Source organism: Syngnathus leptorhynchus, chromosome 22 (assembly GCF_054491065.1).
Source record: "Syngnathus leptorhynchus isolate UIUO chromosome 22, UIUO_Slep, whole genome shotgun sequence".
Classification (NCBI taxonomy): Eukaryota; Metazoa; Chordata; class Actinopteri; order Syngnathiformes; family Syngnathidae; genus Syngnathus; species Syngnathus leptorhynchus.
In genome coordinates this window covers 3,177,699-3,190,507 of record NC_141216.1, presented here as the reverse complement: position 1 = coordinate 3,190,507, position 12,809 = coordinate 3,177,699, and the positions used below count along the sequence as shown (strand labels likewise).

General features: G+C 46.8%; 2 protein-coding genes across 3 annotated transcripts; both read right to left on the bottom strand.

The window, feature by feature from the left end:
* Nucleotides 1–1,431, bottom strand: LOC147039351 (gap junction delta-3 protein-like). Its single transcript, XM_085903631.1, has 2 exons — nt 1,260–1,431; nt 1–1,108 (listed from the first exon to the last, which is right to left on the bottom strand). Exon 2 carries the CDS (start codon nt 960–962, stop codon nt 153–155), a length of 810 nt encoding a protein of 269 aa, XP_085759757.1. The 5' UTR covers nt 963–1,108; nt 1,260–1,431; the 3' UTR covers nt 1–152.
* Nucleotides 1,432–1,576: 145 nt separating this feature from the next.
* On the bottom strand, nt 1,577–12,736 carry top2a (DNA topoisomerase II alpha). Of its 2 annotated transcripts, XM_085903630.1 has the most exons (35): nt 12,560–12,736; nt 11,911–12,060; nt 11,743–11,833; nt 11,593–11,656; nt 11,334–11,479; nt 11,117–11,214; nt 10,830–11,042; nt 10,578–10,751; nt 10,350–10,454; nt 10,143–10,280; nt 9,934–10,072; nt 9,699–9,856; nt 9,470–9,595; nt 9,289–9,399; nt 8,984–9,089; nt 8,769–8,878; nt 8,591–8,683; nt 8,393–8,507; nt 8,185–8,306; nt 7,930–8,078; nt 7,629–7,860; nt 7,428–7,562; nt 7,137–7,337; nt 6,873–7,068; nt 6,694–6,785; nt 6,475–6,618; nt 6,310–6,393; nt 6,004–6,198; nt 5,831–5,930; nt 2,829–2,990; nt 2,522–2,696; nt 2,378–2,436; nt 2,230–2,310; nt 1,928–2,154; nt 1,577–1,850 (listed from the first exon to the last, which is right to left on the bottom strand). In XM_085903630.1, exons 1-35 carry the CDS (start codon nt 12,575–12,577, stop codon nt 1,731–1,733), a joined length of 4,629 nt encoding a protein of 1,542 aa, XP_085759756.1. In that variant the 5' UTR covers nt 12,578–12,736; the 3' UTR covers nt 1,577–1,730. The 2 variants fall into 2 exon arrangements, with proteins under 2 accessions (XP_085759756.1, XP_085759755.1); XM_085903629.1 differs by having other exon boundaries at nt 7,428–7,860.
* Nucleotides 12,737–12,809: the final 73 nt, after the last annotated feature.

Here is a 12,809-nt window from a genome sequence, read left to right as displayed (position 1 = left end):
ATCTTTTTTTTTTTTTCGAGAAAAGTAGGAAGTACACCGTAAATCAAGACATAACATTTGAGATAAGCGACGCCACAGCCCAAAATGATACTCAACAATTTTTTATCTCCTTGTCTTAGCCTGGCGTGCCAACTTTTTTCTATAACTCGTAGTCACACCACAAAAATCTTGCTGTTCAACTTTTTGTCATTTCCGTAATTAGAATCTCCTCCATTCCTCTTCTTACGGACCTTCATCCTCGGTCTCCCGCTGCCGAGCGTGCTTTCCGACACGGCTTTTGACAAAGGCTTCTTCTCTGCCAGTTTGTAGCTGTGGGCGCCATTATCGTGGAAATGCTTTGGCGTGCAACAGAACCACTTGACGGAGCTGTAGAGAAGTTCCAAACAGCTGGAGAAGGCGGACAGGACCCCGACGGTAAAGTAGAAAACGAGGAAGACGGTTTTCTCGGCCGGGCGTGAGGTGAAGCAGTCCACGGTGTAGGGACAAGGGAAGCGGTCGCAGGGATATTGGGCCTCCACCTTGAAGCCGTAAAGCCACCACTGGCTCACCAGAAAGCCGACCTCGGCGAACAAGCGAAAGGCCACGTGGATGAGGTAGAGCCTCTGGAATTTGCGGTTTTCCCGGTAGCCTCGAGTCACCTTGGAGCTGCCGGTCTTCTTGTTGTGGTGATGCATGGCGTACATGAGAAAGAGCAGCGATGGCGTGGCGAGGAGCACGATGTGAAAGACCCAAAAGCGGTACTGGGAGATGGGGAAGGCCTGGTCGTAGCACACTTGCTTGCAACCCGGCTGGAGCGTGTTGCAGGCAAACTCCTCCTGCTCGTCCTCGAACATGTCGCTGGCCACCGTGCCCAGGATCAGGATCCTAAAGATCAACATCAGAAAGAGCCAGAAACGACCCAGCATGGGCGAGTGGGCCTGGAGGTGGTCGAAGAGTCCGCTGAGAAAACTCCATTCCCCCATGATTGCGCAATTTTAGATCCTCTGCCAACGAGTCCACTTGTCTCAATCTGGTCTCCGCCGGCGATTGCGAAGAACCAAAAGGGCTTTTTATTCAAGTTGAGAGTCATCCCTCATCTAGGCTTTACACCGGTCCATATTCCAAAGGTCTACAAATGAAACACACGAGGAATAAAACAATAAAAGGATGTCGTATGTGGACGAGTGCTGTCAGTCAAAGATTACCACGCTAGCGAGCTTTCGGTTTAAAAAGAAAAGCGAAAGAAAGCTTTGTCTGAGATGAATGACAAGTCAGCCTACCTTTCACGTCTTTGCCAGCCTCACAACTCCTCTTTTTGGCCAGAGTTGTCTTCTTCCCCTGAAAAATTCTTGCCTAACTAACAAAGTCGCTGACTGGAGGGCGGCAAGCACTTGTAATTGAGCGGGCGGAAGCACTTTTGCTCAATTCCTGTTTGACCTAATCGGCGTTGGTCACATACGACACAGTCTGGCGGTGCAAAGAAAGAATTCCTCCAGACAGGAAAAGCCTGTTTGAGAGCACAGCAAGGCAATATTTATAGCTATGGGACATGCAGAGAAGACATTATGTAATTTATTCTGAAAGTATTTCAAATAAGTCAACGTTTTGCACTTTATTTTGGAAACAGTAAAATGACAAAAATGTTAGAACGAGTAAAAACATGAACATTTCAAAACTCAACATAAAATCATGTTGAAGAACAATAAGATACAAAATACAAAAATGAGAGTAAATGAACACTTTTTTTTTTTTTAGTCAGACTCTGAATCGGAGTCAAAACCGTAAGAAACGGGCTTCTTAGCTCTGCTGAGCATGTTGCGAGGTGGCGGTGGAGTAGCGTTTTCCTCATCGCTCCAATTGCTTGCTTTTTTCTATCAAGGGAGAGAAAGCGTTAGCGTGGACGATCGTGTGGATGAGAGGCGACCCCGCCCCCTTTTCAGACACAAACCTTTGCTGCTGCGGTTGATTTGGCCTTAAGGCGGGACATGAGGTCCGCCGCGTCGCTGTCAGAGTCGTCACTTTGGATTTGTTTACGTTTGGGGGCCGACTTGGCTTTTTGTACTTTGGCCATCTGCGCTTTGGGCTCCGAGTCGCTGGAGTCAAACGAGGGAATACTTTTGGACGCTGAAGGTTTTTGTTTGGACAGAGCATCCATGATGGACGGCTGCTTAACATCTGAAAGAAAGAGAGAGAAAACAAAAGATTGAAACACATCATGTCATTTGAAAGCAAATGTTCAATTCTTCGAACCTGCAGCTTTCTTGGGAGCAGCCGCTTTGGTCTTGCGCTGGACTGGAGCCTTTGGCGCAGCCTCTTGCTTGTCGGACTGAGCTGTCAACGATCCGTCAATTAGAACTTCCAGATTGTCAAGCGTTAGGAAACCGGAGACGATACTTACCGATTGATTTGCTTCCAAGTTGTTTCTTGGCTGTTGATTTAGCTTTTGTCACTTTCTTCCTGTGGAGGACAAAATAATATATTGGCAGCAAAAACAAAACAAAAAAATCGATCAAACCGCCACTCTTTATTGTCTTCTACTTACGGTGGCTCCGGCGCTTTGGGGGAGTCCAGGTCACTTTCGTTCGAGCCGTCGAGGTTTGGAGCAAAGCTATCGTCGTCGTCGTCATCGTCGCTGATGACGCCGATCCGTTTTTTAGCTTTACTCTTCACGCAGTCATCAAACTCATCATCGCTATCAGACATGTACTTCTTGGCGACTGAAAATAAAAAGTAGCATACGAGAGTAAGGTTTGGCGAGCGGGATCATTTGTTATTTTCTTTTTTTTTGTGCCAGCCATTTTGAGACCATCCTTTCGCCTACCGAGTAAAAAACAAAAAAACAACCACACCTTTGGTCTTGCGTTGAATTTTCTCTCTCGGCGCAGCAACATCCTCAACCTCCATTTCATTGTCAGACCAGCTCTCACTCTCCTCATCCGACGTCAGACTCTTCTTGGCCTTCTTGGCAACCGGCTTGAACTGAAGGGTGGTCTGCTTGCCCGTCTTTGACCCTGGAATATAAGTTAGGCATAAGTAGGGAAAGGAATCCGATTTCAAGGATTTCTTTTCTGTAGTGAATGGTAATACCTTAGATTTGGTATTATCCCGAGGACTGGCAACCTCTAATATAACAGTACTGCCATACACTACTGTTTTGTCTGATCACTACTTAATAAAATTAGAAATTTTAGTTCTTAGTCAAAGACAAGATAGCAATCAGAATTACAGCAGCCGTAATGTTAACTCCATGACTGCGACTGCGCTATCTGAGCTACTGCGACCAGCAACTGCCGTATTGCCCTCATATGCCGGCTCTATTGATAATCTTACGAATGAATTCAATGCTACATTGTTAAATGCCATTGACTCGGTGGCGCCGCTACGTCTAAAAACTCGCCGTAGACTGCCTACTCCGTGGTTCACAGATGAAACACGTTCGCTTAAACAATTAAGTAGAAAGCATGAGCGCAAATGGCGTTTAACCAGACTTGAGGTTTTCCATCAGGCATGGCGCGACAGCCTCCTGAAATATAAAGATGCGCTTATCTTAGCTAAAACTCGTTATTTTTCGCAGGTCATTAATCTCAATAAGAACAATCCTAAATACCTATTTGATACGGTGGCAAAGCTAACACTACGCCAGCCAACCCCCGATAGCTCCTTTCACTCGGCTGACGAGTTCATGAAATTTTTTGCTCGGAAGATTGACTCCATTAGGGATGAGATCAAGATGACCATTCCGATCACTCAGTCAGGACCGCCGATTACCGGCGCCGATGATCATGCGATAACCTTTTCAAATTTTGAATGCGTGTCCCTCGAAAGGCTTACACAATTAGTTAGTGCGGCTAAACAAACAACATGTTTACTTGACCCGCTTCCAACCAAACTACTTAAAGAATTATTTCAAATCTTAGGACCGTCCGTTCTAAATATAATTAATCTGTCTATCTCCTCTGGGATAGTGCCTACAGCCTTTAAAACCGCTATCATTAAACCGCTACTTAAGCGACCAAATCTTGACCCGGACTGTCTCGGTAACTATAGGCCAGTTTCAAATCTCCCATTCATAGCAAAACTGCTTGAAAAAGTAGTAGCGCAGCAGCTTGTTGATTACATGGTCGCTAATAATCGATATGAATCTTTTCAGTCTGGGTTTAAAGCTAATCATTCCACTGAGACAGCACTTGCTAAAGTGACTAATGATCTCCTCTTAGCTATGGATTCAAATACTTCGTCGGTATTGTTACTACTAGATCTTAGTGCTGCCTTTGACACTGTTGACTTCAATGTTTTGTTAGAGCGTCTTAAAGGTTGTGTTGGTATTTCGGGGTCAGCACTAGACTGGTTTCGTTCGTATCTATCAGACAGGACGCACCGAGTGGTCCATGGCAATGCGTCCTCTGAGCTCTATACAGTTACGTGTGGTGTCCCACAGGGATCGGTGCTAGGACCACTTCTATTTAATATTTATATGACTCCGCTTGGGGACATAATACGTAAATATAATGTTAGTTTTCAATGTTATGCGGATGACACCCAATTATATATGCCATTATCAATGACAGATCCGCGGGACTGTTGTAATCTTGAGGCATGCCTTGCAGAGATCAAGCAATGGATGTCTCTCAACTTCCTTCGTCTGAACCCAGATAAAACTGAGATGTTGATAATTGGTCCAGCTCGTTATCAACATTTATTTAAGGAAACCGCTATAACTCTGGATAGCCGTATTATCACTCAGAGTGATACTGTAACTAATCTCGGGGTAATATTTGACCAAACGCTCTCCTTTCAACAGCATATTAAAAATATAACCAGAATAGCATTTTTTCACCTTCGTAATATTGCTAAGATTCGCCCAATCCTCTCGACCAGTGATGCCGAAATTATTATACATGCATTTATCACGTCGCGCCTGGACTACTGTAATGCATTATTCTCTGGTCTTCCCAAGTCCAGCATCAAAAGTCTACAGTTAGTGCAAAATGCTGCTGCGAGGCTGCTCTCACGGACAAGAAAATTTGATCACATTACCCCAATATTAGCCAATTTACATTGGCTCCCGGTCCATTTAAGATGTGACTTCAAAGTTCTTTTGTTAACCTATAAATCATTGCATGGCTTAGCGCCTTCATATCTCGTCGACTTAGTTGTTCCTTATGTTCCGTCTCGTAACCTTCGTTCGCAAAACGCTAGTTTTTTAGTGACACAGAGGGCCAAGAAAATGTCTGCAGGGGCTAGAGCATTTTCCATTCGGGCTCCAGAGCTCTGGAATGCCCTGCCAATGGATATTAGAACTGCTACCTCAGTAGAAACATTTAAGACACGTTTAAAGACGTATTTCTATGATGTGGCCTTTAACCTCTCCCCGACCCCACTCCCCCACCCCTCCCCGGCTGGGGAGGTGGTTAGGTGACACCCATGCTGACGATGGCTATCTAGATTCTCGTGGACCAATTCACCATGAGGGAACTGCAGTGGAATACCCTCCTGGAGGACACTGCCAGGACAATCGAAGGCACCTCCGACAGCTCTTGGCTTTGGCCTGGGCATCCACTTTTTGGTTTCCATATGATGTATTTTATGTGCCCTCTTTGCATCCATTGCAGCCTGGTGATCCTGAAAGGGGGATCCTTCCATCTGTGGTCCCTTTTCAAGGTTTCTCATTTTTCCCCTTGTAGGGGTTTTTTGAGTTTTTCCTTGCCCTTTTGGGAGCCTAAGATCAGGGGATGCTTTGAGAATTATTGTCAATTGATTGTCTATGTGAAGCCCTTTGAGACTGCTTGTGATTTAGGGCTATACAAATAAACTTGACTTGACTTGACTAGTGGAGCAGCCGCGTTCCCACCTTTGCCCTGTGAGCTTGCTTTCATTTTCTTTGCCAGGGGAGGAGACACGTCATCTTGGTCACCATCCCCAAACTCTATCTTTGTGATCACGTCTTCCGTCTGCAAATGCACAATTTAGAAATGTGTTCCTGGTTCGGTAAAAATTGGGACTCTCTTGCCAAAAGCCTCGGACCGTGTCTTTTCGGCTTCTCTTGAGGTCGGCCTTCTTGCTCGCCTCGGCTTTCATGGCACTGGTGATGCGCGGGATGACGCGGCGACCCTGCGGCGTGGGCAGGGTGACCATTTTGGCCTTCATCTTCACCGCTTTGCCTTTGGAAGTCTTTGCCGCCGGCATCTCGGCATCCTCCTTTTCCTTGGCTTCAACGCGCTGAGGCGAAAAAGCAACGTTACAATGAATTCACCAAATGAAGGCCCGGTTTTTAAAGTATGATTTCGTTGAACTTTTGCGAGTTTTTTTTTTAATTCAAAGAGTGCTTACATCGAGTTCTTCCAAAAACGCAGTCAGGTCGTTCTCCCACAGGCTCGGCGGAGTCTTGTTGCTCAGCACGTTCAACTCTGTCATCTGCAGCGTAGTGGCGGCAGGACGAAAAGTCAGCAAAAGCACCAAAAGATGACATTCAGCGTGCAGGCGAGAGAGGCCCACCTTGGCATCTCTCTGCCTGCACAGCTCCTCCTTCTTCTCCTTGGTCAGGAACCACATGGGCATGCTTAGCAGGTAATTGTAGTCAGGACCGCTGGTGTCCTCCTCTGGGGCTTCCTCCTGATCCTCCTCTGCTTGCTCCTCATTCTAAATGATGCCACACGCTATTTATAGCACAGGAGTGTAAATAAGACCGAAAGAACTTTCTTCCTGGGCCTTTACCTTGCCGCTACCCTGTTTCCAAGTTTTGACTGGGTCCGAGTCGTAACCCATCTGCTGCAGCATGCGAATCAGTTCCTTCTTTGGTTTGTTCTCTACAAGAAGACACGTGAAGCATGTGAGCAGATCCAAACTCATCCGCGCACACACACACACACACACACACGGTAGCAGCCACATACCAATGACCAAGGTGCCCTGGATTTTCTCCAGGATGAAACGAGCCTGGTTGGTAAGCTTGGAGCTCTCTGCCCCCAACATGCCCGCCAGCCATTCTTTCCTCAGGTTATAGTACGACAACCTCAACTTGAAAAAGTCCTTGAGGATTTCCAGCACGGAGTCGTACTTCTTCAGGCTGCCCGCGTGGTCAAACAGAACCTGAAAAGGCAAACGCGTGAATAAAGTGGCTCCACCCGCGGCGATACTCTGGCAGTTGCCGAAAGTACCATGGACTTGCAGGTGAGAGGATTTTGCAGCTTGAAGACTTTATGGAGGCCCGCAGCCTCCATCTCCAGCAGCCTCTCTTCTGTCATCTTGATCACAAACCGGACAGTGAGGTCGGTGTGGTATTCCTTGTAGTCTGTGATAATAGGGGGATTCTTCTCCGTGCCGTTCAGCATGGGCTCCAGGACACTCTCCTTGTAGGTCTGGAACAGAGACAACAAGTTTTTTCAGGGCACTTGATGATTGTGCCAGGTGATTTGTAATCGTGCTCGCACGATTCGACAGCGACGGACCTGCGTCCAGGTTTTGACAGGCAACTCTGAGATCTCAATGGTGGTGGAGTCAAGGATGGCCAGCTCTCCGCAGACCATGTACTGGTTTTCCATCAGTTGATCAATGGTCCCTTTAAAGCCTTTGTAGTTTGGGAGCTGGGAGAAGACAAAAACAATAAGCACCGGCCCCACCTTACAAAGATCGGATAACAAGTGCCTCACCATGGGTAGCAAGTCCTCTCCGTTGAGCATGCGCCTAACGTTGGCGACAATCTCCCGGACGTCAAAGTTGGGGATTTTGCTGGCCCAGCCTGTGCCGATCCCGTCCGAGCCGTTGACCAGCACGGTGGGAATGATAGGGATGTACCACTCGGGCTCCACGCGCTGGTTGTCGTCATAGTTGTTATTCAGCAGATTGTCGTCCACCGGCGGGAAAAGAAGGCGGGCCAGAGGGCTGAAGAGTTGGGAAACATTTATCTAGCACCGCTCCATTTTGCGACTTGCCCAAAAGTCAACTGCTGACCTGAGCATGGTGAAAATATAACGGGGGCTGGCGGAGTCCTTGCCACCGTGCAGCCTGGTCCCAAATTGGCCAAGAGGCTGCAACAAGTTCAAGTTGTTGCTCCCCACGTAGTTCTGAGCCAATCCGACGATGGTCATCATCAGAGAAGTCTGAAAACCAGTGAGAGAAACAGGGTCCTTGTTCAGTCCATTCAAAATGATCAGAAACGCAAAAGCGTATTTCCACACGTGGCCAAATTCTGATCGTGCCAGTCACCTCTCCGTGATGATACGCTGACATCTCAGCCACGGAACCGGCCAACTGGGCCACCTTCACTTCCCGTTTGTCGTTTCGTTTGAAGCAGCAGAACAGCACCTTCCTCTGGCCTGGCTTCAGCCCTGAGACAAACCCAAAACAAACACAAGCGATCAGCGGCCTATCCAAACTTCGGGATGTTTCCGAAAGGGTGGCGACATGAACCCACCGTCCGCCAGGCAGGGAATGGACCTCTCGTTGTCAGCGTTGGAGAAGAGTACCAGCTCCTTGTTGACAAAATCGCCGTAGGTGAGAGACGTGGTAGACTTGCCGTAGAGATACTCCTGTGGACATGGAGCAAACGGGTCATTTCCAAGCGCTCGCAAACTTGTTGGTAAAAATCATGAAAAGAAAGTTAGTGGTCAACCTCAGGCAGGTTCAGCTCCTTCCGCTGGCGTCTGTTGATCATGAAGTTGGTGAGCCAATCTTTGCGTTCCTCCACTTTTTTCTTGCTAAAGGCCTAGCACAAACAAGAGTTTATTAGTTTGGGGGAATTTAGTTCTTTTTTGTTTTTTTTGGGCTAAATTAATCATGCCGCGACTTACAAGGGTGATGGCTTCATCGTCTTCGGGCCCCGCGTATTTAAATGGAATACGATGTCTCTGCATGTCAGTGAAATACTCCTTGGCCTCCTGCGATGTGCTCGTTCCCAAACCTGATTGGACAGACACCAGATTAGAAAGAGCGGAAGAGCCCGCGCCATAAAAAAAAAAAAAGCTTACTTGTCTGGTGTACTACCACACAGGGCTTTGTGACAAACCTTTGTAGTATTTGATTTTCCAAGATTTGTAGTTGGACTGGCTCTCCTTCCACTCGTTGAACTCCGGGATACTGTAAAATGACAGCTGCGATTTCTTGTGTGTTGCCTGAAGATGGAAAAGAAAGAATTGTTTTTTCTTATTTCCCAAACACTGCTTCGAGCGCGTTTATTCTTTGTGCCATTTTTGTTTGGGGAGCAAGCAGTAACATTGCTCAAAGTGTGGTAAGAGAAATTTCAATGTTTATTAAAAAAAAAAAAAGGGGGGGGTTCTACGTTTTAGATGGCAGGGGGCAGTGTTGACATACTTTGATGATGGGAGTGATGAACTCTTCCAAAAAGTTGTGGCGCAGCAACGAAGGCCAGTTGTAGTGGATGAAGTTGATCAACAAACCTTTAATGTGGGACCCGTCTTGATCCTGTCGCAAACATTACGAGAGTGGACATTAGTGGCGGATTTGGTGGTGGAAGCGTGAGAAGAAACCAGACCTGATCCGTCATGATCATGACTTTGCCGTAACGCAACGTCTTGAGGGACTCTGGGTCACTGTAGTTCTTTTTGTACTGCAGTCCAAGGATCTTGATGAGGCTGTTGATCTCGGCGTTCTCCATAATCTGCCGGAGAAGATGCATTTTCACAAGTGGAAACTTAGAAGATGCAAAAGTATGTGTGAAAGCCCGCAAATTTATTTCAATCCCAACTGCGGCAAAGTCTGACCTGCTTGTGTGAAGCTTCTCGTACGTTGAGAATTTTTCCTCTCAGAGGGAAGACGCCATATCGGTCTCTGCCAATCACGCCCAGCCCAGACACGGCCAGAGTCTTGGCCGAGTCTCCCTCGGTGAGGATGAGCGTGCAGCCGAGAGAGTTCCTGCCGCCTGCCGCAAGACGAAGCCATCGGGGGACGTTAGAGCGGGACGCGGCGCCGAGTCGTGGCGGATGGACAAAACGGTACCTGCGTCGTTGGCGTCGTCCAGCTTGGGCACGCCTTTGATTTTGGTCTGTTTGACTGCGGAGCACTTCTTGTTGAGCTGCAGCTGAGCTTTGAACTTCACCCAGTTCATAATATTTTCCACAATTCCGCACCCGGTGGCCTGTTACGGAGGGAGGCGAGTCAGCAAACGTGAAAGAAGCTCTGCGAGGACGAAGCGAGCCGTGCCTTACCTGTTTGATGAACTTGTCGCTGAGTACGCAAGTGGAGCCAAAGCTCTTATGCTGCAGAGTCATGTTCTCTTTGGTCTGAGAGTCAAATGTGGGATTCTCAATTAGGCAGTTGACGAACAGCCACATGTGGTTTTTCACCTAAATGGGGATGGAAACAAATCAGGGTCACTTGTCGTCATCACCAATGCAGAGCACACAAACTTTTACCTGGAAAGGTTTGACCGTCACACCACCTTTGTTGTTCTTCTTGTTCACAACGTCAATGAGCTTGCTCACCACCTGATCGGCCACGTAATCGGTGTGCCTCCCGCCCTGAGGTTCGGAGGACAAACGTTAGAACCGAGTTGGCAGACGAGCCCAAGCAAGTCGTTGGAATGACCCGTGCAATGTATCCAAATATGTGGAACCTGAAAAGGAACCTGATCTGGCGCGTACCTTGGTCGTGGCAATGCTGTTGACAAAACTGACTTGCTGGAATCCCTTCTCGCTCACAGTGAGGCAGACCTCCCAGCGCCCGTTCACAATCTCATGGACCACCGTCAGCTCTTTGCCCACCTCGTTCACTTTGTCCTTCACGTACAAGTTCACGTAACTGCGGAAATCCGTGACCTGCGATGCAAGGTAAACGAGAAAAGTTGTGTAAAATGGGACATTAAGAGCAAATTAAAAGACATTATGCTCTCTTACAGGCAGCCTCTTGCTGTTGAAGAACACACGGACACCCTTGGCACTACCAGCGATGTCGTAGGCCCTCCTGGTCATCAGGGCCACCGTGTCTTTATCCAGGACACTCATCTTGAACTTGGGCAGATCGGGCCGAAAGGTGATGCAAGTAAAATCATCTCCGTCAAACGATTTGATGGTAGCATCCCCGGCCTTGCTCATGTTGTCGTACCATGTCTGTGCAAAGATGACAATTTATGTGAAGTGACTTTTGAAGAAAAGATTAGAAGCCTGTCGTATTTGTTGGGCACCTGTCGAAATGTCTTCTTCGATTCTCGACAGGCCGTCTCAACTGTGAACTTTGTGCTGAAGATGTTGCACAGCTTGGCACCGTATCCATTACGTCCACCTATAGAGTCAAAGTCACGTGACGATTCCTGAAATCGTTTCATGGCCCCGCTGAAGCAAATCATGCGTCAATCCTGTTCCCCATGTTTGTAGTAAAACAATGAGCATTGCATAACCTACCTGTCACTTTTTTTTCATCGTCGTCATAGTTACTAGAAGTGAGGAGCTGCCCGAAGATGAGTGCAGGCACAAACACTTTCTCCACCTTGTGCTCCACCACCGGGATTCCCTTGCCGTTATTCCAGATGCTGATGGTGTCGTTTTCGCTGAAAGGAGGAAAAACTATGAACACAATGCATTCTTAAAAAAATATTGGTGGGCGACTGCTGAGGTGTTCCACGGTAAACTGGGTACATGCTAGTCATTGTATCATACTCACACATCAATGTTAATTTTGATGCAGGACATGCGATGATCTCTCTGCTTGTTGTCCGCAGCATTTACTGGAAGGACGAAAAGGATTACTTGGATGAGAAGCCAAATACGCAACTGACATTTTCCTTGAAGACCATTTCAGCTGTTTGCTTACCAAGAATCTCATCAAAAATCTTGTAAAGCCCCGGCACGAATGTCACATCCCTGCAGTTCATTCCAATGTCCTCATCATAAACCCACATTTGCTGAGAGAAAAAAAATGGAAGCAGGTGGGTGTGCATGCATCCATTAGATCCATCTTGGGACTTGAATCAAGTCTTACCTGGGTGACGGGCTCTACTGAGCCGATGTATGAATCAGGTCGGAGTAATATGTGTTCCAACTGTGTCTTCTTCTGATAGATCCTCTCTACTGATATGTTTTTGGAATCCTTCTTGGCCTTTTCCACTGGTTGGTTCGCTGAGAGCTTTGTCTGTTGAAGACACAGATTTAGATCATTTTTTAGTACTTGTGTTAACACATACGTACACAGTAATTAAACTAGATATGATCACCACAAACATTGATTCATCTTCTACTTTACCTGCTCTTCTTCTCTTGTGACTTTTGTCATTTTATTTGAGTAACTGCGATGATATCGATAATGGGGTTCATTTTCATCTTTTCCCAAAACACTTACTGTGGCACAATTATAATTTGATACATGGGAGGCGCCATTTTGTCCATGAGTTGGCCAAACATCGTAAATTAGTAGTTGGACCCCCCCAAAAAATTAATACATTTACAAGTCTTCGCAAAAGGTCCTTACACTAGCATTACGTTTGTTTATCATTCGTCTTAGACGTCACAAGCCGTAAGTGGGGGGTTTTTTTTTGGTGTGTGTGTTTTTTCACGTAAATCTTAACGTAATGTCGCTCGGCAACTTCAGCTTGCAAGTTAACGTCTGAGTTCGACCGCTCAATCTCAGTTACCTTCAGTGGTACATCCATTTTCGCCAGCGATATCCGTTCGGCGTCGACTGTAGAAAAATTAAGAGTTTAATTTAGAGTGAAATAAACACAAGGATAAGAAAACACAAGAATGGCGACCGAGCCGAGTGTTTAAGAAAATCGAGGTTTTCGGCGCCAGTTTGTTATAACCAATGAGAAGGTTGATGTGACAAGTTCCTCCAATAAAAAGCTCGGAACCTCGTACTTTTTTTCAAGGACCAATCAGCGAGAT

Excerpts from the sequence above, each read along its gene's own strand:
- LOC147039351 (XM_085903631.1), bottom strand. The coding sequence starts at position 962 with ATGGGGGAATGGAGTTTTCTCAGCGGACTCTTCGACCACCTCCAGGCC.
- top2a (XM_085903629.1), bottom strand. Across the intron at positions 8,079-8,184 it reads CAGCGTATCATCACGGAGAG|ACTTCTCTGATGATGACCAT; the intron begins GTGACTGGCACG and ends ACTGGTTTTCAG. Across the intron at positions 2,437-2,521 it reads CCCAAAGCGCCGGAGCCACC|GAAGAAAGTGACAAAAGCTA; the intron begins GTAAGTAGAAGA and ends TGTCCTCCACAG.